This window comes from Camellia sinensis, chromosome 7 (assembly GCF_055761805.1).
Source record: "Camellia sinensis isolate YWXY chromosome 7, ASM5576180v1, whole genome shotgun sequence".
Taxonomy (NCBI): domain Eukaryota; kingdom Viridiplantae; phylum Streptophyta; class Magnoliopsida; order Ericales; family Theaceae; genus Camellia; species Camellia sinensis.
The window spans coordinates 34,030,041-34,056,692 of NC_138967.1; the positions used below are offsets into that span (position 1 = coordinate 34,030,041).

Genomic DNA, 26,652 nt, shown 5'->3' on the forward strand with positions numbered 1-26,652 from the left:
TATTGGGTGGATCCAACTAGTTAACGTGGTTAAATAGCCCCACTTGCTGCAGTTTTTTTGCAAGTTAATAGTTGATTATAAAAAAGTAGTAGTGAAAAACTCTGCCCTGACTTTTCGATAATAAACTTATTTAAGTTATTTTTGTCACATCGGACTTTGATAGCTCAATAGAGAATCCAGCAAAATTTACAAGTCAAACGGCTTCCCCTGCTGCTGCAAGCAACACTGGATGAAAGTGAATAGAGATGGCTCAACTGTTGCAAACAATAGTCGTGGCGAGAGGAGGTGCTTGTGGCTTCGTCAGGAAGGAAAATGATTTACAAACAAAATTTTTGTACAGGAAAATCATCCACTGGGTTGCCATCACAAAAATATAGTAAGAAGCTCAACTTTCAGCTTTCCCCTCTCCACTGGCTAGCTGTATGGGCTGCTATATTTTAGCACTGCTAAGCAACTTTGGCCCAAAGTTTAGCTACAAGTAAATTTTGACAATTCTTGCCTTCACTACCTCTATCATGAAGACTCACATATAACATTTTAATTTGACATTTTGTGAAAAAAGAAAAAGAAAAAGAAAATTGTATTTATTAAAATATAACATGTTACTATTCATTGTTAAAATTTAGCAGTAGCTATTGAAGATGCTCTTGGGATTAGAAAAGCGGCAGGAGCCTAGGAAACGGTTGCCCCCCATCTCCAAACCAAACAAAGAAAAGTTTCACACTATGAACTAGCTCAATAGTTGGCCCCCACGAGAGTATCCCTTTAGGGTTCCAAGCCCAAAAAACACTATCAAGATGAAAATGTTCTACACTGTCTTATAAGTCCATTATGGGCATCATCGTTATTCAAAGTGAGATATCAACATATTAAAAAGGTTTGATTTATCACCTTCAGCTGATGCTCTCTAACCAGAATAAAAATGGATACAAGAAGAAACCTCCAATTATGTATAGCACACTCTCTCCCACACACATTTGCTTGCACCATATGCTCCTTGTGCATAAATATGAGTTGTGATCACTTGTTTCTTGAATTGGTATGGAAAGGTGGTTATTGCGAAAATATACTTCTAAACTCATGTTGCAACTTGCACAATGTGTTTCAAACCATTGGGGTTCCATCACAAAATTCAACCACTTTGATTTGCTATTTCTCGGTTGAGGTAGCACGATATGCTGTTTGGCATATGATGCAAACAACATTTCTCAGTAAATATGTAAATTTTCTCAAAATAATCTGTTCTGGATTACTTCCAATTTTACATAAAATAAATCCAGTTTACCAACGACAAAAAAAATATACTCATATATCTTGTGAAGTTGTAATGTCAACAAAGAATATCTACCAAAAAATCTGGAAAAACTGCACTAGGAGTGCATACCTTATATACTCAGAATGCACTTTGTTTGATACATAGAAATTCACACCACACACACATACTACAATCAAGTTTGGACACAGCAACTAAAACATCAGAAAAAAGCATATATCAATCACCTTGCTGTGACATTTAGTATATTTTCCAGTGGACTGAATGGAACATGATTTGGACCTTGGATTCCTTTCACAGGACGCAAACAAGCCAGATGGCCTCGTATTTGGTTGCAAATGGGAAGTTTGCTTGCGTGCACCGTGGCTTCCTTCTCTCTCACGACTGGAGCTCCAGTCGGGTCCTACAATTTGAAAAAAAAAAAAAAACTATTTGAGTATTCAAACATGCACAAGATACAAACAGCAAGAAGAAGATGTAGCATCTTGTCTGATTTTGGTTGTTCAACAACCTTTCTTTTGAAGAAATAATTCTCTTGAAGGCTGTGTTTAGATCGATGATTTGAGGAGCGATTTATGAAGCGAAAAGAGAAGGGAAGGACAAATGAATGAAATATAAAGTCAATTTTTTTTCAATTTTCCCTTCCCTCCACAAGTCTCCCTTTCAAAAGGTGGAAGATGATTTCAATAGAGAGAAAGTGGGAAGGGGTGAAGAAACTAAAGTATTTCACAGATTTCCTATCTTATGTTCTGCTATTCACATATGAATGGGATAAGCATAAATATCACAACATAGAAAGTATTATTAAGTGGCAGGAAACATACCCCAAGCACGAGAAAAGTGAATGCTTGTTTTTCTGCACCAAGGTGGATTTCAATCAGCTTCCGCAGGTCAGCAAGGGTCGCATCCTTTACAACCTTTAGAGTGGTGATAAACTTCCCAGCATGTTCCTTTGACACTTCCCATTTCACATACACTTCAACCAGATCACCACCAGTGCTTACTTCTAATGATTCGTAGTTCTCCTTTGAATCCACTGATAGCTCATCAGAATCCCGGATTTTGTTCATCAGTGATTCTGCAGAGATTTCATTGGATGATTTTTTCAAAGTAGAATCCTCATCAAGTGTTCTCACGGGAGATGAGTGAGGATCAAAGCTGTCAAACCTCTTTTTGACTGGAATTGGGGTTCTATCGCGAGAAATCTCTCGATAGTTCCCACAAAGTGTGAATATGTTTTGGATTCTTTCTAGCCTAGAAGATGTTGCATCCTTAGCATCTTCAGGTTCACCTCTCAATCCTGAACCTACATAGCATGATCTATCTGCGAACCATTCAACGTTTTCCATCCTACTAGAATATACTGTCTTCTCTTCTATTACCTCTTTCTCCACTTCTTCATCAGCTGACTTCTCTTTGTCTGCCTCATGTTCTTCTACTTCTTCCTCAAATACAGTGCTCAAACTTACTTTCTTGGCAAATCTTGGGGCAAAATCATCGTCATCATCATGATCTTCATCATTCAATCCATTTATATTGGGCAGATCCCAAAGGGCTAAGTTAGAATTGTTGCCTATTGTATTAGCCCCGCCATCAAAATATTTGATTTGTCTACCGATGTCCAGATCCATCGATTTATCCAAATCCATTGATTTCTCCATCCCTGGATCCTCGTCAGCATAAATGTCTAATAGCCTTTTGGCAAATCCACTTCCATCAATGTCATTAGGCCCATTAACATTTCTGTCCTTTGAACACCGTAGCTCTAACTCAATTTCCTCCAAACGTCGCCTAAGAATTTCAACTTCTTGTTGTTGTTGCAATATCCTTTCTTCCATCTTCCTCCTCTCCAATTCAACAAAATCATTTGCCATTTTCTCACATTCTTGTATTTTCTTCTCCAACTCGCTTTTCAGCGTATGGATTCTCTCATTCACCTTCATGTTAATCTCTTCTTCACTCGTCCCCAATTCCTTCCCTTCCACTACTGTAAGTTTAGCCCTTAAAGCAGAAATTTCTTCTTCTTTCTTCATAAGTTCTTTATGGGCTTCATTGCGCTCTTTCTCTCTAAGCTTGTTTTCCATTTGTAGTTTGAAAATGAACTGGTCCATAGCTGTGATCCGTGATCCTAAAATAACTGCTGATGATGAATCTTCCGTGCCATGCTTGTCCTTGAGTGGTGTATGAGGACCACGAACAATGCATTTTGCTTTTGCTCCGTATTCAAGAGTAGAAATCGTCTTGTGCATCTCCTTGGGATCCGGGCTAGCACACAATATCATCAAAATCTTCGACTTATCATCCTCAAATGAATCCTAAAGACAAAAAAAAAAAAAAATGAACACAACACAAGGATTTGAAAAATAAAGATTTAAAAAGAATCAGAAAACAGAATCATGTTAAACTACTTTATATGACAATATTATGACTGAAATTTACCTGCAAAAGCATAGTCAACTTGCTGTCTCTGAACGGCACGTGAGAATCACCATTTGCAATGGACTCTACCACTCTCTTTAGTGCTATATTTCCTTGGTTGATCTTTCCAGTCTGCACTTTCAATGGAAAATAAATTAATAATTTTACTAATTAAAACCTCGAATCAGTAGAAGGGACCTTCATAATTTTTCAGAAAGCTACTAATAGAGCATTGTTTAAAAATAATACCTGCATTTTGGCTTCCAAACCATTTTGACCAGCTTGCTCAATATTTTCAGAACCAGCCATGTCAACAAGCATAAGCTGTCCTCCCATAGTTGGGACATCAAGAATTACCTGTGAAAAAACAAAGAAGTGCAGGTTCAAGTAAATAGGATTCCATGAATAAGGTATCCATCAAAAAGAGGCACAGAGAGAGAGAGAGAGATTCAAACCATGCAGTGGCTTCGAGAGCTCCTCTCATTGCAGAGTGTGCTTTTGACAATCCTTCGCTTCTCAACTTTTTGGATCTCTTTTGATATCTTTGCTGCTTCATTTCCACAGATAAAGGTTGCATTCTTCGCCTTCTTTCCCATCACTTCAAGTCTTACCTGCAAATGCAAAGTGAAGATTTGAAGTTACTAATAGAGAACAAAGTACCCACATAAGCACACATGGGCAAACAAGTGACCTAATGGTAAGAACGGTAGCATTTGTCCCATGGTCAGAGAAAATTGAACTACCAGCCTAATTCCAGGCTAACATAAGACAGACATCTAAGGAAGGATAAGGCCTATCATTCAATTGACAGAAACCAGAAAAACTGTGAATAAGTGTGAGTGCAAAACAAAAGAAATAAATCCTAAGAAGAATTATGCCTAGGTTGCATTCATGAAGTCCTTTTTCTCCTCAAACTCAACATCTTATGTTTCCATAATTCAACACAATAGACTCCAATCAATTTTTTCTTTGGTAGGCTGACGTAAACATCATAAAAAAGTATAGCTCAAAAAATGCAATCCTTTTACCCTCAAAATCAAAATGTGTGTGATAATTGGGAAATTTATCTGTTCATGCATACAGTTTGAAATGTCATCCCTAATCCCTTGTGTGAAAATGTCCTGGTTTATGCTTATTATAACAAGGCATTAGTCCATCCACCAGAAGTCCTACTTGTTAAGGAATCGAAAACCTATTTCTTCTTCCTTTTTTCCTTTTTGACATGTAAGATTTCATATTTGTTCTATTCTATCATCAAAAAACAGATCTCCAGGTAAATCAGAATTGAATAACATAAGAGCAGAAAACATGTAATGAGAATGAATAAATCTTAATAGTGTCCAATGTCCCCTTCAAACAAAAACAGCCCAAAGATTCAAGCTAAGCATTTCCAAAACCTGGGCAATCACACACAAACACAATAGCAATACTACCTACCCATAAAAAATAACCAAATTTGAATTTAACATTTAGCATTTAGGCAAACAAAATATCAAATTTCACCTTGAATATAAAACTACAATAAATTTCAACTGTACTACTTGAAGTCAGTGAACAATTAAAACCCATAAGAAAAAATTCAATTCATTGTAATAATTAGATTTTCAAACAAAAAAGTAGTTTTTTTCACCTTGGATGCACTGCCCTTAGACCAACCAAGGCTCAATCCTCCACCATTATTCGTCGACAACAAATCATATATCTCTTCGTTGTATATCTCCAAGACAGTTACTTGAACAAATGTTCCAACCCCAACACCCTCACCCAATATATCCTTCAAAGATCTGTACACAATCCCTGGCTGTTTTGCACATCCAAACATGGTATAACTCTTACCAGACCCCGTTGGACCGTACATCATTACTGTACACTTAGCCCCCAGTTTCACACCATTAATCCTAGATTGCACAAACTTCTTGTAAAACCCATCAAGATCTTCTTCTTCAGATAATGAAATCCCATCTAGGCTAAAATTTCGGTACCCAATATCGGTACGCACACGAAGAGACTGGCTATCTGGATTGATCTGCAATGCTGAGATGGGTTTGTCTTTTCTATCCGGGTAGTCTCGTATTCTGCTTATAACTTCCACTGGATGTTCTGTTGGTGGGAGTTCTCTGGCTGTGGTGTTCGGATTTGGGGATGGTTTTGCCATGTTGAAATTCAAGCGGTGCTTCGATTGGGGTGTCTTTAGCAGGGTTTGATTTGATTTTGAAGAAGGTGTATGAGCCATTTGATTTGATTTGGCTGAAGGTGTTGGTGCCGTTGAAAGAAAACCCAGAAAAATTTGAAAGGAAATTTTCAAACTCTGTTCTGGGTTCAGAGAGTAGAGATCTGAAATGAAGATTTTCTTGGAGTTTCCCGAGAAAATTCAAGATTCAATTTCAGAATCTTCTGGATTTTGAGAGACAGATAGAGAGAGTAGGCTTTATCGAAAGCTGAGTTGAGGAGAGAGAGAGAGAGAGAGAGGAGAAGAAGAAGAAGAAGAAGAAGAAGAAGAAGACTTTAGGGCGATGTGAATTTGGGAAATAGAGAGGCAGTTAAAAATGAAAGAAAGAGAATAGTTTCTGAGAAAGAAAAGAAACAGAGAAAGATGGAAATGAAGTTTTTAAATTGAAATGTAGCCGTTACGAAGTCTAACGTCCATATTTACTGGGCTCCTCGCGCGATCACCGCCGATTTGGTTTCTTTCCTCGTGAATTAATCGGTCTGTGTAGTAGTAGTAGTGTCATCATATTGGGCTGGGCCGACCAAGGTGGGTCCTTCTTTTGGGAGTTGCACGGATGACCCATTCTCACTTTAGCCCAAAACAAAATAAAAATAAATAAATAAATAAAGTACTTCATATTAGGAATGGCAACGGGGCGGGGCAGGGCCGGGGACTACACCCTCCGTCCCTGATCCCCGAAAGTGACAAATTCCCCGTCCCCGTCCCCGTCCCCGTCCCCGTCCTCGATCCCTGGCGGGGAGCCCATCACCCCTCCCGCCCCTGCCCCCGATCGGGGATCGGATTTCCCCGACCCCGAAATATCCCTGATCTTTTTTTTTTTTTTTTATAATTTTGTTCAACACAACACAACACAAGAACAAAAAAAAAAATGAATCTGTTCTCATTATCATCATCAACAATCTGAATCAACAACAATCATCAACTTAAAATAAAAAATAAAAACTGAAATTGAAGAGAATCACTTCATTTATTTTCATCATCACCATTAACAAAAAATCTGAAATTTGAAAAAAAAAAAAAAAACCAGAATCACTCATAGAAATCCAGAAAGACTAGATCGTTGAGGATTTAATCTGTTTTCATCATCAAGAAAAATTTAACCTCACTTCTGAGGGGCAGCGGCAGCGGCGATGCCGAGGAGGCTGGCTTGCTTCAACTCTAGATCGTTGAGGAAGATGAAGGTGAGGGGACGACGAGGATGATGAAGGTGGTTCCGGCGATCCACGAGGTTCCGGCGGTCGGAGACTGCGACATCGCGCCTGAAACCCTAGATAGAACCCCTTCGTTACCGCTGTTGCTCTGCTCGATCTACTGAAAGAGAGAGAGAGAGGGAAGAGAGAAACCGAGAGAGAGAGAGAGAGAGAGGGAAGAGAGAAATCGAGCGAGAGAGAGAGAGAGAGGAGATGAAGAGAAGCGTCGTCTCTACCTCTGCCCAGCAGAGACGGCTCTGTGTTGTTATAATCACACACACACTCACAAAACCCTAATCATACACACAAATGTTATATATAAAGCAGGGGCAAAAGGGTAATTTCACATCGGGGGCAGCCGGGCCGGGGATCGGGGCCGAGGTCGGGCCAGGGTTGGGGCTGAAACATGTATCCCCGTCCCCGGCTCGAATATTATCGGGGATTTAATTTTTAATACCATTCCCGGCCCGTCGGGGGTATTTTTCGGAGATTAACCACTCAATTCGGGGTCGGGGGATCGGGTCACCGTCGGGACAAGTTCCAATTGCCATCCCTACTTCATATTCAGAATTTCTATGCGATAACTCATTTAAAATTATGTCAATGGAATTTTATGAATCATAGTTATAGGTTTTTTTATTTTTAAATAAATGCGTTTATATTTATTTTTTGTTTGTCATTAACATATAATTTAGGAAATTTGTAAATATCTCAAAATTTCTATCAAATGTCTCATATGAGCGTGGACTTTACAAAAAAAAAAAAAGTTGAAATCAAATTTAAAATCATTAAAAAGGTTTATTTATTTATTTATGTTTCCCTTTCTTTTGGAGAAAGAAAAACATTGTGAATTTTGGTACCAAATGTGGGAGTGGATGATAACTAATTGGTGTGTGAGCATGCCAAGACTTGTGACCGAATCCAAGGTGATATGACTTCTATCAAGTGAACTATGAGCGATTAAGCTGAGACATTCTAAGCTGTTGGAACTTGAGAATGGACAAGATAAAGGCGTTGGGCTAGATTGAAGTATGTGAAAACTTGATTGGTTTGTTTGGTGCTAGATCCTTTGTCATGCCCTCTTCCTTGGGTATTTATAGTTGTTGTTGGCAATTATTCGGTCCTAATTTCTCTTCTGGCAATCTATGATGGCCTTCTACGTAGCCCATGATCTTCCGCTTAAAACTAAGCACTTTCTGTATTTGTAGATAGTTAGTGTCAAATTCTTACATGTCATCATGTATTCTTTCTTCCATGTCACCACTTACCTACAATCTCAGTTAATTCATCTGTGATTAGCTTGTTGTATCTTTATGATAATATGTCACGTGTCACGTGATCTCTTATCATTATCAACCACACTTGTTATATTTTATAGTGAATTTTTTTACCATGAGTAACCCACCCACAACTTAAGATAATAACCCATTGTCTTAAAAGAATCCGGATCCTCGGTCGCCATCCCCTGTAGCCTTCCCCTGTCGCCCCCAAAACGACGTCGTTTTGGGGGCGAATTTTCAAAAAAAAAAAAACGCAGAGAAGAGGGAGGAAGGAGAGGAAGAGGAAGAGGAAGAGGGAGAGGGAGGAAGGAGAGGGAGAGGGAGGGGGAGGGAGCCTTAAATACAGGGGAGGAGGAGGAGGAGGAGGCTGTGAGCTCGCCGTCCTCCTCCCTCGCCGCCGTCGCAGCCGCCGTCCCACCTCGTCGCAGCACCTGCGACCGCGCTATCGCCTCCGCCTCCGACCCTGCGACCGCGCCGTCGCCTCCTCCTCCTCCTCCTCCTCCCCTGTATTTAAGGCCCCCTCCCCCTCCCTCTCCCTCTCCTTCCTCCCTCTCCCTCTCCCTCTTCCTCTCCTTCCTCCCTCTTCTCTGCGTTTTTTTTTTTTTGAAAATTCGCCTCCAAAACGACGTCGTTTTGGGGGCGACAGGGGAAGGCTACAGGGGATGGCGACCGAGGATCCGGATTCGTCTTAAAAAGCCTTAAACATTGCCACGTGTATTTTTTCATGCTTTTAGGAGTTGTCCCACTAATAGGGGTGTGCGCGGTGCGGGTCGGTGCGGTTTGAGAGAAAAATAGAAACCGTATGGCGGGTGGCGGATTGATAAAAGTGTCACTAGAATTTGCCATTTTTCTTATCGAAAACCGGCGGTTCGGTTAGCAAATAATGGCGGATTTGCCTTGGCGGTTCGGGCGGATTGGCGGTTTATAAAAAATATAATTCAAATTACAAAACTTAAATCAAAGAGTAAAAAAAAGACGAGAGATATCGTAATGTTAAGCATCTTGTGAAGCTTTCTTCTGATGCAGCAAGTGTAGCAACAACATGATAATATCAACGACTATACCATCAGTTCATTACAAGCATCTGTGGAAGCTACAATGATCAAATACAATACATAAAATTCCCCTCGAGCAGTAATGTAATACTATATTCTAAGGTATAGAACAACAAGCAAACTTAAGTAAAAAAGAATTTTTAGAATTCTATAAAACATGATTTAATAGCGGTGCGGGTCGGTGCGGTTTGGAAGAAAAATAGAAACCGGCGGATTGATAAAAGTGTCACTAGAATTTGCCATTTTTCTTACCAAAAACCGGCGGTTCAATTGACAAATAATAACGAATTTGCCTTGGCGGTGCGGTTCGGTGCGGTTTTGGTGGTTTTGGCGGTTTCGGCGGTATTATGCACACCCCTACCCACTAATATAGAATAAGGAAAAAGATCCGGATCCTTTGAGGGTCACCCCACAACCCCCACAAGCCTCTCATTGGTCAGTTTTTTTTTTTTTTTTTTTTTTTTTTTCTCCTCCACCAATCACCAACCCCACGTGTGTGTGGAGGTGGTGGGGGTTGGTGATTTGAGAGGGTCTCAATCACAGCCTATAGAATAATTTTGTGTTAGTTGAGTTCATGGGAGTAATCACCAAAAAGATCCAAGAATATGGATATGTGGTGTGCATCATGACTGAATCCCCTTTGCACATTTATAATTGCTTGATAGTTATGCTAAGAGAAAATAAGGGCAGGATCTTAAATTGCTTCTTTAAAATCAGGAGCCCATAATTGTTACTTTTGATCAAGTCAACTCCTTATTTGTTGCTATAGATATGTCTAAGGATGGAAATTTCACACATAACATGATAAAATGACTCGAATCGTATATGAAATTAATGGATTATGATTGAGTATTTTTTGATACGAATACGTATATGACACGATCTGTGAACCCATATAATAAATAGATTGTGTTTGGGTTGAACCCGCGAAATCCAAAAATGACACGTCTAACCAATTTATTTAGCGTGTAACTCGTTAACAAGAATACGACCCGCGACAAAAAAATGTTTTGTTTACCACTTGTGTAATTTTATACATATATATGTATATATATATATATATATGTATATATAAGTGTATGAATATAAAGAAAAATATTTATATTAATTAATTGTTTGTAACTCGACATTTTTTTTCTTCTTGATTTTTTCCCTTTCTCTTTTCTACCAAATAAGATTTTATTCTTTTCTTTACTTTTCTTTTCTTTTCTTCTAAATAACATTTTCATGTTTGCTTCTCTCTCTCAATCTAAATATGGGTCGAGTAAGGTCAAGGCCCACTGGACTACGCCATTGTCGAATATGGAGGAGCGCCGAATTGTTCTCTCTAATAAATGGAGCAGAATGTGTTGGAAGAATCGGCATTGACCTATTAGTTGGAACCAGAATGTACAAGGAAGTATGGTAAGGGGGTGGGCCTAGATAGAGTAATGATGGAATGCGTTAAAAACTTGAACTCCAAGAAACCAAGAAAGACCAACCTTATATAAGGACTGTAAAACCCAAATTGTGTGTAGGATTATTTTATTGGATAGATTAGTAATTAAATTAATTTATATGGGTCATTTATTAATATCAAAGAATTAGTTATGAGATGGCATTATATTTTTCTATTACTTAGATGGGTAATTTTGTAACTTTGAGAAATTAGGTTAATAAGCCCACCTATTGTGGCTTTAAGTCTTGGGAAACAAACAAAATAGAGGCTGGGAATTGCTCCATAGGCGGCTAGGGTTTGAGAAGGTAAAAGAAAAATTAAAGAAAACAAAACAAAACCAAAATGAAGAAGGAGGATTCATAGAGTGGTGATTTTTCTTTATTCATCACTTAAGGTAAGATTTATTTTATTGTATTCTTATCTATGATTTTGGTGTTAATATATCAATAGATGATTTTATGGGCATATATGATTAAATAGATATATTGATGTAGTCTATGTTGGGGGTCTCGATTTTGCTCAATTTTAGAGTGTATTTTGCATCCTGTTTGGGTGGTTCATATTTTGAGATTGATATGTGATGGGTTAAGTTTAATGGTGGTGTATTTGTGGGATACACGATTGACTACAAGCAATTACAATTTTTTACATGTATATAAACAACAATAGAATAATATGGGTTGAGAATTTCTGAAGTCGTGATGGCTTTGTTTTGATGCTAAATCGTGGGAGTTCCTAATAGACTATTGGGATAATTTATTCTATTGTTGTTACAAGAAGAGATGGATGGGTGCACATAATAATTTTTTAAGCAGTGTAATATTTTATTAGGTTTGTGAGATTGAGGTGGATCTTGGTAATTTGAGATTAGCTTGGAAAATATTATTTTAGCTGTTTGAAGGTAAGTAACCCTCTATCACTGTTGGTTCATTTTTATTTCTCCTGAATCGTTTAAAATTATAACTATTTATTTATAGCCTTCATGTTCTCTTAAAATAAAATATGGGTCAAGTATAAAACAATATCGAATATTATTATGAAAGTTATTCGAATATTTTGTGAAACTATTCTGAAAATTGTACCAAATGTTTATTCTGAAAATATCGAATATTTTATTTAAAAGTTGTGTATTGTTTGAATTTTGAATATCACTCTAGTCTGACTATGATTTGGACCCTAGCCAATGAGGGTTATTTATTGGCACAGAAACTAGTTTCTTTTGGGGCTTTACCACCGGCCTATGTGTGGTTTTGGGTCTTGTCACGGGCTAAGTGACCGTAGTCATTAAGACTTGGGTTTTGTGAATCAAATCATTGAACCATCTGAATATCTAACAATCTGAATATCGAACCATCGATTTGAACAACGAATTACTTTGAATTATCTTGTTGGCTTTTCATTTAAAATGTATTGTACATTGTTTATTTTTAGCTATGAAACCACCTTACAAATAATTGTTCATTTATTGAACTGTAGAAAAAATTATATTTATTGGTTATCGATTTATTTATTTATTTTTGTATACTTGATCCAGCTAGTAGTGATTGTTGGTTATTTACTGGGCTATCTAGTTTACCCTTATTTTTTCAGATTCTGAAGAGTAGAGCTGCGCGAGATTTTTTTCTACATGTGAGAGTGCCGAGAGTAGGACCATGATTTAAGTACTTGGATTATTGTTTTGTTAGTGGATTAAATTAGTGGACTTGGTGGACATTTTCATATAATAAGAACTATTTATTTTTATGGATTTTGGCATTATGACAATTAAGGATTTAATTTGAGTATTTTACATTGTGGGTTATGTGATTGGATTCTTAGCTTTGCATGCTCACTTATATGAGTGTGCGGCGTTGTCATGGAGCTTGGGGCGTGAAAAGGACCAACTTGTCCGTCGGAGTGCTAATTCCAGCACCACCGTCCGGAATCTTATTTTTATCTCAGGTGACAGCTGGAAGATCGAAGGCTTGTTTAGACCGAAGGAGTGTTCCATTTCCACCTCCACACAAATATCATCAAATTGTTTTCGCTTTTCGATCACAAATAATGCTATATGTACCAATTGATATATCAATTAGTGTATCAACAGATGATGTGTTATAATTTTAGAGGTTTTGAATATTTATAATTTGTATAATGGATGGGGTTAATAATAATATCATAATATGTGTTAATACACTAATTGGTATATCAATTGGTATATATAATATCACCGTTCAATCACACATGGGCATTCATACAATAACTATAGTGAGTTATATATGTATAGATGACATCTTTCCTATCTACACAATAAATATAATGTGTCATATATACATATTTATGCAGGAAGTAGGAAAAACAGAAGATAAAATTCGTCCAGTAACAAATTTCATTTTCTTTAAAAATAACAATCAGTTGAATATGATCGAACACAAATTTTTTTTTCTTTCTTTCTTCTGATTGTGATAATATGTTATACTTCAAATGCCTTCCCTTTCAACCATTGATATCAAAAAATAAAAAAAAGACTTACTAGTTTAGCTCTCTCATTTTGGTTGAATTTTCAGAAACTGTTTTCTTAAGAAGAAAAAAATGTAAAAGTAATTTGGTAAAACAAATTAAAAAAATAAAAAATTATTATTATTTTCTTATGATTTTTTCTTTTTTAGGATGAAATTTATTTTGAAATTTAAAAAATATATAACTTTATTTTTGTCCAACTAATTTTAATTTTTTTGAAAAAAAAAAAATCAAAAAAGAAATGATTAAAACTCAACCAGACATGGACATGTATGGACATGCTTTTGATAAAAAAAAAAAGCAATTCAAAGGGATCTTTTTCATACTCTCAAGCAACCATACAACTAGATTGAAAAAGATCTAACCGTGCAACAGAGATGGAATTTGAGACACAAAAAATATCACAAAAGACTCGTCTCGTACCTCAGATTCACCCTTCCACATCTAAAATTTGAGCTTTTCAAAATGTCGGTATTTAATTTGTAGTATATGAACGTAGCCTTTTAAGGGGACGGGATCCTCTTTTCCCAAATTGTTCCCATTTCCCCATCTCGCTTACAATCGTATGATGTGAATTTCATTAAATTTAAAATGCAAGATAGTAAGATTATAAAATTTTGAGATAAGGAGGACGGGTTTTTTGGGTATACAAGATCCCAACCCCTTTTGACCGTCTTCTCAGAACACTTGAAAAATTAGGCACATACACAGAGTGAAAAACTTTAAGTGACTGTTTCACCCTGAACATAAATATATATATGGGAAATTCTATATATAATATACTTTCAGAAAATTAGTTTACAGTTGATACAACAGTTGTCCTTCTAATGCAGCATGTCTCTCTATAAAGTCATTTACATACCAACAAAGTATCGTCCTCCTTCCGCGGCTCAAACACATGTATACGCACGAAATAAAGAAAAGGAGAGAGAGAGAGAGAGAGAGAGAGAGAGAGTTACATGAGAAAATTTGATTTGTGACTATGGTAGTGGTAGCTGCACTACCCAAAAGTCTATGAGATCACGAAAACTCTAAGCTCGTCCCTATCACCCCTAGTGATGCGGGTATCAGAGTCCATATAAGTAACTTCAAATTCCCCACTACCTGTATTTGATGGCGGCCTTAAAAAATCTGGTATCCGAGGTATCTCCAATGGAGGTATCTGTGATAAGTTCCCACCAGTCTTCACAGTTGTCTTCTCAAATGTTATTTTTATCTTGGATGATCCTGGTTTATGTCAAAAGTTGATGAACTTTACAATGAACGTAAAATTAAAAATAAAGAACATGCAAAAGATTTTTAAAAAGTACTTTGTAAATTCAAAAAATAAATTTGAAAAGAACCAACCTATGAGTTCAAATTTGTGGGCTAAGGTGGCAGTCAATTCAATGGGTGGTATAGGCCATGGAGTGCCTAATTTGAGCTCCACTATGTTATCAAAATCTTTGCCGAAAATGTCAATCCTTTGAAATACCTGAGAAAAACAAAACAGGCTATTAGAGCACAGGAAAGGTTGAAACTTGGTTTCAATGACCAACAAGGAGGTAAATCAGTAGGCTTTTCATGCACGTATAAGTTGCAAGAGCACAGGAAATTTAATGATTTTGGACCGTTTAACCAGGATATTATTAGATGGTTCACTTTTCTCAATAAAAAAAAATGTCAAAAGAAGTTTCCTAAAAAGAGGGTATAAAATCAAGAAATTGGTATGTACAACAAGATTGTTCGGAAAAACTTGTGGCTTAAAAGAAAGCACTTGAAAAAAAAATCCTAAACCTAGCTTTTCAAAAAAGTGCCTTTTCAGCTTTATTTTGGGCTTTTTTTATTTGAAAAAGCAAATAACTGAAAACCTTAATGGTTTAACCAAACATCCTAACCTTTTGAAGTACAATTGCTTAAACATGGAATTTAAAATTTTAAGCTAAATAAGCCTTTTTCCCAACAAGAGAAACCATGCTTTGGTTTGAGAGTTCCTTAGCATTCCATGTATCTTAAAGGGCACAGTTTAAGATAAATAATAAACACTAAGGCTGTGTTTGGATTCAAGATTTGAGGAGAAATTTAAAAGAGAAAAGGAAAAAGAAAGTGAAATGTGACAAAAAATTAGCTTCTATTTCATTCACTTTTCCTTGCCCATTTCCTTTTTCTCTACAAATCCCTTCTCAAATCCTTGATCCAAACACAGCCTAACAGACAACAATAAGAATGTAGGGGACGTTCAAATGCACCTGGCCAAGAGTTATGGGAAGTAGCCTTCCAGTGGGTGGCCCGGGTCGGCTTCCACCTAGAGTACGAGATGAGAATGCACTACTATATATCAGTTTCCATCTTCCTTGCAGTTTATCAAGATCGGCGGAGAGATCTACGGGTCCTCCAACAGCTTCAAGCTCCTTGGCAGCAGCATCTGCCTTCTGTATATCATCTTCAGTAGCAGCAAGACCTCTGTTTAGCCCAGAAACAGCACTCTGCAGTCAACCAACACAAATGTGTTCTAAAACAAGTCTTACTGGTATAAATGGACACAAATATTATAGCCCTCAAGCTTTTGCTTTTCTGTGAATTTCATGACATATATGTCTATGTTGAGGACTGCGTCATGGGTTTAAAGATTAATCCAAGTAAGAAAAATTTATATGATTTTAGGAGCACATCATTGATCACCTATGCTCCGCAACTAAGAAGCACAGACACTTTTATAGAGGAAGCGTGTCATATCAGACGCTTGTGTTGTACACCGTCACTCTTTGGACACTCCTAAAAGCGTGTCCGACACTTATTCAATGTGTCTTAGTTAAAAATTTAAATTCCTAACTTCAAATACTTTACTGACACTTCGGCGACACTTCTTCAACCCTCCAAACATGACCTATGTAATGAATCTTTTCATTGTAACAATGCCCCACATTCTTCGGAATGCAACTTCTGCAATCTTAATATGTTTTAAAACATTTATAAGATAACTATGTCAAATACATGAACTAGTGAAAATATTTATAAGATGAATGGATCATGTGTATTTCAATGTTCTAGACTATAATTGTTTTGCATTATTTAAAATACAATTGTTACGTTAATGATATCTCGATGTTGAAGTTATGGAGTACAAGGCTTTTCAATTTTAGTGTAATGCTATTTTATTTTCGCTAGTTTATGTAGTTGACATATATAATAAATTTTTAATGTGTTCTAAGCATATCATGTCCTGCATTTTTTTGTAAATCATTGTATCGGTGTGTTCATATCGTGTCACATGTCTTTGCCATTTAGCTCCGCAAGTAGAGAAAATAATCTAAGCGATGATTTCATCTTTCTGTCTTAGGGGAGTTAAATTTTTATTTTTCAATGTTAAAAATATTTCTATATTGCACAATAATAATAAGAAACGAAAAATAGAAAAAGAAAAAGGATGAAAAGTGTGTCTAGCTCAGGTACCAATTGAAATCTCGTAGGTGGACCTAGTTTGTACTTGCCAAACTCTCTAATTAATTACCAACCAAAATTTACAAGTGGATGTTTGCCAATTCCAACATCTCAATCTTACTTATCAAAAAAATAAAAAATCTCAATCATGCATAAATCACACACACAATATTGTAGTAATAAATAAAGCAAGATAATAGACATATTGATATACATGAAAAGCCATTCAGAACAACTATCCCCTCATATTGAAAAACCATGAGATCAAAATCCACTAGATCAAGAGTTCAATATAAAAACTCACAATTGTGTTAGCCTTGACACCTTTCCTTTCAAGCTCACAAGCTCGAACTCCACTCACAAGTGGCGTTGACTATGCTGTCAGTCTCCTCTTATCTAGATCTCCCCTTCTTGCAGCTATAGCCGCAATTGGCCAGTTGACAAATGTAACTAATGCATAGTGAATTATCTAAGTACGTAGGATGTGAGTGGTTTTCAAAAACAATCAAATTATATTCAAATTAGTGTTCCTAGTGCATAATCAAATCAAATTTTCTTCTCTGCATATGAAGAAACTAGGTTTCCTAGGTTCTTTGGGGATTCAGGTCGGTTAGGGCTTCTTCAAAATTATTATACATGTGTATTAGACTGAAAAGCAAAGGCCCTATTCATATTTTTTCATATCAAGTGTCGTAGTGATTCAGCAATCCATTGGCTTGCTTGAGCACAGTAGGATTTGCGTTCTGTAGACTCAGCACTACTCCACACACATAGACTCCCAATAATCAGACAAATCACACAATAAAGACTCCCAAACAAATACAAAGGGCAAAAAGACCCACACACATAGACAGGGAGAGTCAAACTTCTGAGCTCCCAGCGAGATGCAGGCCCTTGGCAAACGGGCTAGCCCCATCGCTAAACCTGTAAAATAATCTTTAGTCCTAGAATACAACAAAGACTAAATTTGCCAGTAACATAATTCGCTGAGCATCAGAAAACAGATAATTCAAACCAAATTAAACTCAATTTGCATTTAAGTTAACTGAATAGATAGTATTTAGAAATTGTGCACGATTCAATTCACTAATCAAACTACATGCATTTGGAAAACAAACAATTCAACAAAATTAAACCGTAATTATTAAATAATGATAGAATGATCCAACACATCACTAAACTAAGGGAAATTCTACTATACCATATGCCCCTAGTTATGTCATTTTTGACCAATTTTCGAAGAGATCTTTGATTAATTATGCCACCTATAGTGTTTGATTATGACTTTTTTTTAGTTAGGACTAAGAAAGTAGTTATGGCTAAGAAAGAAAGAATGTGTGAATTTATATCATTTTTTTTATATTCTTTCCCCTAAGCTAAACATGTGAACACGAAAGGCACAATTTGAAACATAGAAAGAAAAGTCCAATTAAACCCATATAATTGATCTTGTTAATCAAAATTAAACCGAACCCATTACAGGGCAACAATTCAAAATTTGAAAAGAAAAAAAAAAAAACCCAATTAAACCCATTAATCAATCAATCTTTTTAATCAAAATTAAGCCAACCCACAACTGGAATTTGAAGTTATACCAGTAATTTGAGCTTGAGCTCGGGCGTGGATTTTTGTGGCGGCGGAGAGTAGCTAACAGAGATTTCACCAACAGCCGATTGAGGAACGAGGTGGTTGTTTCGCTTGGGACGATGATGAGTTTGGATTTTCCTGTGATGAAAAAAAGTGACAGGCAAAGAAGATGATGAGGGTTGTGGAGAAGGATGAGAGAGGAGAGTTGGAGATGGAATGAGAAAAAGAGCAGCCATGGCTGTGGCGATTGTTATCTGTTTTTTTTTTTCTTCACAAGTGTCGTTTGGTTACAGAATTGTGATTATTATCTGAATTGTGATTGGATGTCCAGTGGTTTGTTTTGTAGACTTTTCTTGTATATTCGCACAAAGTATTGTTCTGTTATGTTACTGGTGGCCATGAAGAACCATGGCAACCGACATCAATTTAAATTATTTATTTTTAAAATTTATTAAATAAAATATTGAGATAATTAAAAATTGATAACTATATATTTAAATTATATTTATTTGAAAAAATAAACGATAAATATAATTTTAATAATAATTATTCATTTTTTAATATAAATGTAATTCAAATATATAGGCCTCGTTTGATTTGTGTTTTGAGATATTATTTTAAAAATAATTTTTTTGAGAGATTTAAAAAAAATTAAAATTGTTTGATTGTATATTTTGAAAATAATTTTAGAGTTTTGGAGTTTAGATTACTGTGATATTTTTGTAATTGAATAGAAAAATGTGAGAGAAAAAGTGATTGAGAATGAGAGAGGATAGAGAAAAAGTGATTGATTGATGTGTAAGATCATCTCCAATGGTTCATCAAACCCAGCATCAAATTTAAAATTTGGTGAAAAAGTTACTGTTTGATGCTCCAACGGTTGCACCAAATCGATATCAAAATGAGATTTCACCAAACATTTCATCAAACTGAGAACAGGCGAAGCATTTCACCAAATCACTGTTACTGACCGTTGGGGTGATACCAACCGGTCGACCAACCGGTTGACCAACCGGTCAACCAGTAAAAGATTCAAACAGTTCAAAAAAAAGTTCAAACAGTTCAAAAAAAAAATTTCCCTAACCGGTCAACCGGCCGGTCGACCACCCGGTCGTCCCGGAAAAAGTTCAGAAAGTTCAACAAAAACGGTTCAGACAATTCCAAAAAAAAAAAAAAAATTTCACTCACCGGTCGACCAGCCAGTCGACCGGCCGATCGACCACCCGGTTGTCCCGGGACAGATTTGGTGAAAGGTGAACCGTTGGAGCATCTGGTACCAGATTTGGTGAAATGAGTCATTTTTGACTCAAATTTGATGAAAAATCTGATTCACCGTTGGAGATGCTCTAATAGAGAGAAAATTAATTTTGGTATTTTTTTTTTTAAATTCAAACAAACATGTTTTTGGAATTTTTTCTTGAAAAATATGTTTTTGAGAAACAAACCAACCATGCCAATAGTAACTGTGAGTTGCCGTTTGACAATTGATTTTTTGATTTTTTGGCTATTTTAACTTAGGACTAAAAGTTTGATTGATTTGGCTTTTTAAACTTTTAGGAGAGAAAAAGTGAAATAATTATAATTTGAATATGATATTTTGTCTTATTAGTTTATTTAATCTATTTTATTTTGTATTTTTTTTTTATCCAAAAAGTCAATGTCAAACAAAGCCGATCATCTTGATTTTTTATATGAATATTCTATTTAATAAGTCCTACAAAATGAATAGTTCGAATTGCCAAAGTCGGTCCCAAAATGGACTTACCAAGCTCAAATACTCTCTCAAGTTGAGATGGTCAACATAAGAGAAATCCAATCCAAATTGCAAATACGTTCATGGAATTTATTAAAAATATTCTTTAGAAATTACATTTTACTTTTTAAAATTTTTAATCACATAACAAATGATCATCTTCATTATTCAACTACTAAACTAACAGAATACATGACATAAGTTGTGATGACCCCACCATGTATAATAATTTGCATTCAATTAATTAAGGAGATTTGGGTTTTAATTGAGAGCAAATTTTATTTGTACCCTTATACTTTTACACAATTTTCAAGTACACCCCCATACTTTGAATAATTTCAATTTTACCCCAAAAATCTTTGAAATCGTATCAATTTTGCCCCTGCTGTCACATTTGAAACGAAAAAAAGTTAAAAAAATTACATTTTGACCCCAAATTTCAAAATAAAGATGCAAACTCACATTCCCCTATCCAAATTCACTCTCTCTCCTCCTTTGCTCTTATCTCTAACCTAGACCTAGGGTTTTCGAAGATTTTTCACTCCAATATTGCTCCAACAACTTTGAATCTACTCATGAGGTTCACATCTACACCAAACCTACCTACTTCTCTCTCATCCTCACCCTCCTACTCACATTCTCCCTCTTCTTTCCCTCCCCTTTCTTTCCATTCCTCTTAATTGCATCATCATCAGAACCTATAGGCCCAATTCCAATACCATGTCCTCACCAATTCCACTCCTTACTCTTCATGAACCACAATGGAACACTTCATAAGACAGACTTCTGGTACAATTGACTTAATGACCACAATTTTAACATCATCAAGAACCAACTTGGAAACAAGCACACCTACGACCTTGAATGGAACAATGGCACTCCTTATGTCTACACCTTGGATGATTTGGACCTAGAATGCCAAGTGTTACATGTCGATGTCAGAATCCTCAGACCCAATTGGTTCGACGGCGCCAACTACCTTGGCCAACACTACATTGATGGTTTTTTTGTCATGTTTGAGAGAACATTGAGCCTCCGTTTGGGAAGTGGGTTGGCTTTTTGGCTTTTTGGCTTTTTTGGCTATTTTAGCCTGGGCTAAAAAGCTTGGTTTGGGAAGGGCTTTTTGACTTTTTGGCTTTTTTGACTTTTTTTGTGAGAGAAGAGTGTAATGATTATGGGTTGGATGTGATGTTTTGTTTTTTGTGGCTAAAATAGCCTATTTTGTCTTTTGTAGCTAAAATAGCCAAAAAAGCCTGAAAAAGCCCTTCCCAAACGGACCAAGAAAGTAGAAGCTAGAGAGAGAAACCTCCCCCCTTGAGTAACATGGTGGATGGTTAGTTTCTCTACAAATTTGCAATGAGAGAGAGTAAAATATCTATGTATTTTGGTTAGTTATTGTGATTGTAATCTGGGTGTCCTTATTTATCTTTCCAACTGGTTGTGTGGCTTTATAGAGTGATAAAAAGCTTGGTGGTTTCTACAAATATGCTATATAAGTGGATACTCGATGAAGAACTCCATTGAGGGGTGGATGTTTCAATGGGTTTTCTTGAGAGAGGAAGTCCTACTTTTTAGAATGGCTCTGTTTCTTGGAGTGGGTTTTACGTAGTCTAGTCCGATGGGTCTCTGTCGTCGGCTATGTGGAGTTGTTGTAGATTTGTTTGTGGTGCCGGTGGTGCTTGGTGGACGTCCAATCGATTAACCTAGAGGTCGTTCTGCTAATTGACCGGCTCCGGTGTCTGGTATGTTGATATTGGTTGCTATTTACTGGTGTTTCCCATCTCTGGGGTGTGTTATACTCTTATTGGATTGTTGCATCAATAGAGAGCTAGAAGGCAACGTACTAGTCTTAAGCTCGGTCACCACTAGCGCTGGTATGTTTAGGTTCAAATGCAACCCAATTCTCAATTTTCCATAACCATAGCTTATGAGTTGAAGGCATGATTTTGGGAGTTTTCATGGCAAATGAGTTGAATGTTACATGAAAATACAACCCAGTTCTCAATTTTAAAGGGCTTGTTGGTGATGGTGATGGTTGGGAAGATGACCATCGAAGGAGGGAAGAAGAGGGTGGCGGAAGGACTTAGGGAATTCAGCGAATGATGAGAGAGAAGAAGAGAGGGTGAGTTTGCATATTTATTTTCAAATTTGAGGTCAAAATGTAATTTTTTAAACTTTTTCCTTTTCAAATGTAACGGTAGGGGCAAAATTGATACGATTTCAAAACTTTGGAGATAAAATTGAAACTATTCAAAGACTGGGGGTGTACTTGAAAATCATGTAAAAATATAGGGGTAAAAATGAAAATTTCTCTTTAATTGCCCATTTTTCTAATTTAATTTGGGATTTATGAAAATTGTGCAGACTGATTCGTATATGATTCTATTGAGGATTTATTTTGGAATTAGAAATTGAAAGCCTAAATAGCTTAAGAAGGTGAAATAGATAAGTTGAATTGGTTCAATTTCAAGTATTAGACTATATGGGAGTTTAAATAAATATTTGATTCAGTTTAGTAAAATTAAGATTTGATCAATTGGGTCCAGATTAGAATTCATTAAGTTATAAGGATTGAAAATTAAGGTTATTATGAATTAAATTTATTTATAAGATGTTCAATTTGAATATGTAATTTATCGGTGGAGATTTTGAGTTTGATTTGAAATTAAAGGCTAAGATTTGGGAAACCAAAATTAATGATGATAATAAGTTCAATTTGATATTTGGAGCCTTTTAGGAGTTCAATTAAAAATCTAATTTAAATTGATAAATTTAAATATAATTAATTGGGCTCTAATGGAAGTCAAATTAGATTAATTACATTATGTGGGATTTGTGATTAATTATGATTAATTTAATTATGTGTTAATCAAGATTTATGAAAACTAAGTGGTACTTAATTAAATTAATCTTAACCATAAATTAAATTGTAGAATGGTCTATAATTTAAGGATGTATGTGGGTGTGGGTGTGGGTGTGGGTGTGGGTGTGGGTGTGCAAAGAACTATTGTGTGTGTGCTGAGAAGTCTGTGTATGTGTGTGCATGTGAGTGATGTGTTGGAATTCAAGGATGGGTACACGTGTGCCTGTGTACATGTGAGTGATGTATTTGTGTAATGTTTGGAGGGATTGCTTCAATTGTTTTGTTGGAAGCTCAAAGAGCCGAGAGAGAGAGAGCGAGAGTTAGCTGCTGGAAGAAAAAAAAAGAAGAGACGAAGAGATTTGATCTCAAGGAAGAACCAAAGAAGGAAAGTGTAGAAAGAAAGGGAAAATTGAGGAAATCATTAAGGAACTCATCAATTGAAGAACTTTAGATAAATTTCTAACCTAATTCTTGTAAACAAACCTTCTAATACTTGAATTCAAGAAGAAATTAGGTTCAATTGCCTATAATTTGGATGAAATGAGGAATTGAACAGAGAATTTATGTTAGGTTAATGAATATGGACATTAATCTCATAATATCATCAAATTGAGTTTGATTTTGAACACTATGAAGTATTTGAGTTTTGTATTTGAGAAAAGTTAGGGATCATGAAAATTTTTTCATGAAAATGATCATAAAAGATTTATGATCCTTGGATTACTTTGATTAGTATGTAGTGCTTTATTCTAAGGATAATCCAAGAGTCATAAAACTTTCATGATTATTTTTATGAAAGATTTTTCATGATACCTACCATTGCTATGTATCATAGATTTTGAAAAAATTGAGATAATCAATTTCATGTGTTGAAGAGAAGAAAAAAAAGTTCTATAAACATTAAAGTTCATGGAAATCTAGAATCTATATATCTACTTATCTATCTATCTTTCTATCTATAACTATCTATATCTATACTATATATTAAACCAAAGGGGGTTTTTAACCCCAAGCCTTGTGGGAGTTCCAATCTCTCAATCTAAATTTCTTGATTTTTTAAATTTTTTTTAAATCTTAGCATTTATTAACTTTTTCCAACTCCTAAGTCTTATCCTCATAATAACACTTTAATGCATTAAGAACAAGCATAAAAAAAATTCTTTGAAATCCAACACATATGAATTCCTTAAAAAGTCTCAACACATATGATTATTATCTCTTATAATAACACTTTAATGGATTAAGAACAAGCATAAAAAAAATTTCTTGAAAAGTCCAACACATATGATTATTATCAAAATATTAAACTTTAATATAATATAATATAATAAAAAAAGACATTTAATTTCTTGAAAAGTCTAACACATATGATTATTATCAAAATATTAAACTTTAATATAATATAAAAAAGGAAAAAAAAAGAAGAAGACATTTAAAAAAAAAGAAGAAAACATTTAAAAATCACAATTCACATATATAGAAAATTGTAAACGCAATCTATGCATAGCACGGGTGATATGCTAGTCTATCTATACTTACTATATATTAAACAAAAGGGGGCTTTTAACCCCAATGCCTGTCGGAGCTCCAATATCCTAATCCTAATTTTCTAATTTTTTGATTTTAAAAAAAAAAAAACTCAGTATTTATTGACTTCTCCTAACCCAACCTCAGCATTTATTGACTTCTCCCAACCCACAATCCCTTTTGACTTCTCTCATAATTATTACAACACCCTTTTCAATTTCTCACATACACTATAGTTACACATAAATTTTTTTTTAAAAAATAAGAATTTAGCTATAGATCTCAAAAAGATATAACATCTAAATTTAAATTATGATTTAATAATATAATTATGTATTTTTTTTTATATATATCTATCAAAATTTTAAATCACTTAATGGGACAAATTAATCAATTTTCCAAAATTATTGATTTTTAATTTACAAAATAGATTAAAAAAAACTATTGACTGATTTATTTATTTTTAATTTACAAAATAAATTAAAAAAAATATTGACTGATTTATTTATTTAATAACCAAAATATTTCATAATCTCTCCCCCCTAATCTCTCTCACAAATTTTCAAAAAAAAATATTAAAACTTGCATTCCTTTTCTCTTCCCCAAAAAATCAGATAATATTTTTTTATTAAAGTTGTAGATATCTACCTATATTTTATATATTATATTATAACATAACAAAAAAAACTAAAAAAAAAATCTTTAAAGTTTATCTAAATAAACTTTAAATCTTATCTGAATAAACTTTAAATCAATAAAACTCACATGTCTATCACATATCTAACTCACATCATAACTTACCTAAATAATAATAATTAAAAACAAATGGAAACCACAGATAAATTAAATTAAAAAAAAAAAAGATACCCACAACTCCATCTTAAATAAATTGAAAAAAAAAATACCCGAATAGAAACCACACAAAAATAAAAATAAAAATAAAAATAAAAAGATATATCTATCTATCTATCTATATCTATACTATATATTAAGCAAAAGGGAGTTTTTAACCCCCAAAGCTTGTGGGAGTTCCAATATGTCAATCCTAATTTTTTAATTTTTTGTTTTTTAAAAAAAAAAAAAAATAATCTCAGGATTTATTAATTTCTCTCAACCCACAAGATTTTTTGACTTCTCTCATAATTATTGCAGTACCTTTTCCAAAACAAATAATTTGTATATTAAAAAAAATTTAAAACAAATATAAATATAAATATCTCTATCTATATCTATCTATTTATTTAGATCTATCTCTAACCCACAAGTTTTGTGGGAGTTTCAATATCTAAACCTTAATTTCTTAATTTTTTTGATTTTTTTTGAAAAAAAAAAACTTAGCATTTATTAAATTCTTCCAAGTCTTTTTAATTTTTCAAATACACACACTCTTTTTAACTTTTCACATACCTATTGCAAATAGTGAGTCTCCTTTTTGTTTTCTCCTTCTTGACTTCTCACTTCTACACTTTCAACTTCAGTAACCACGTATGCAAACTATATATCTATACTATATATTAAGCAAAAGGGAATTTTTAATCCCAAGCCTTGTGAGAGCTCCAATCTCTCAATCTAAATTTCTTGATTTTTTGATTTAAAAAAAAAAAAATCTTAGCATTTATTAACTTCTCTCAACCCCCAAGTCTTACCCTCATAATAATACTTTAATGTATTAAAAACAAGCATAAAAAAAATTCTTTGAAATCCAACACATATGAATTTCTTGAAAAGTCTCAACACATATGATTATTATCCTTCATAATAACATTTTAATGCATTAAGAATAAGTATAAAAAAAATTCTTAAAAAGTCCAACACATATGATTATTATCAAAATATTAAACTTTAATATAATATAATAAAAAGATGAGTGATGGAGACCCCCTCCAATCACCACCCTCACCACCTCCCACACACATGTGGCAGGTGGTGATTGGAGGTGGGGTCAAAGAGGGTGGGAAAAAAAGGGGGTCTTAGACATTTTTGTAATAAAAAAAAATACATTTAATTCCTTGAAAAGTCTAACACATATGATTATTACCAAAATATTAAACTTTAATATAATATAAAAAAGAAAAAAAAGAAGACATTTAGATATATGATAAAATTATGTGTTACGATA

At 34.7% G+C, this 26,652-nt stretch overlaps 2 protein-coding genes across 2 annotated transcripts; both read right to left on the minus strand.

Moving 5' to 3' along the window:
• Positions 1-1,357: 1,357 nt before the first annotated feature.
• LOC114259304 (kinesin-like protein KIN-10A) lies at positions 1,358-6,944 on the minus strand. The gene is made up of 6 exons (XM_028199314.2): positions 5,322-6,944; positions 4,147-4,302; positions 3,941-4,048; positions 3,713-3,823; positions 2,098-3,588; positions 1,358-1,676 (listed from the first exon to the last, which is right to left on the minus strand). The coding sequence occupies exons 1-6, from the start codon at positions 5,922-5,924 to the stop codon at positions 1,497-1,499; spliced, it is 2,649 nt and encodes an 882-aa protein (XP_028055115.2). The 5' UTR covers positions 5,925-6,944; the 3' UTR covers positions 1,358-1,496.
• Positions 6,945-14,138: 7,194 nt separating this feature from the next.
• FIB4 (Plastid-lipid associated protein PAP / fibrillin family protein) lies at positions 14,139-18,790 on the minus strand. Its single transcript, XM_028199315.2, has 4 exons — positions 18,399-18,790; positions 15,612-15,848; positions 14,731-14,857; positions 14,139-14,610 (listed from the first exon to the last, which is right to left on the minus strand). Exons 1-4 carry the CDS (start codon positions 18,624-18,626, stop codon positions 14,396-14,398), a joined length of 807 nt encoding a protein of 268 aa, XP_028055116.2. The 5' UTR covers positions 18,627-18,790; the 3' UTR covers positions 14,139-14,395.
• Positions 18,791-26,652: the final 7,862 nt, after the last annotated feature.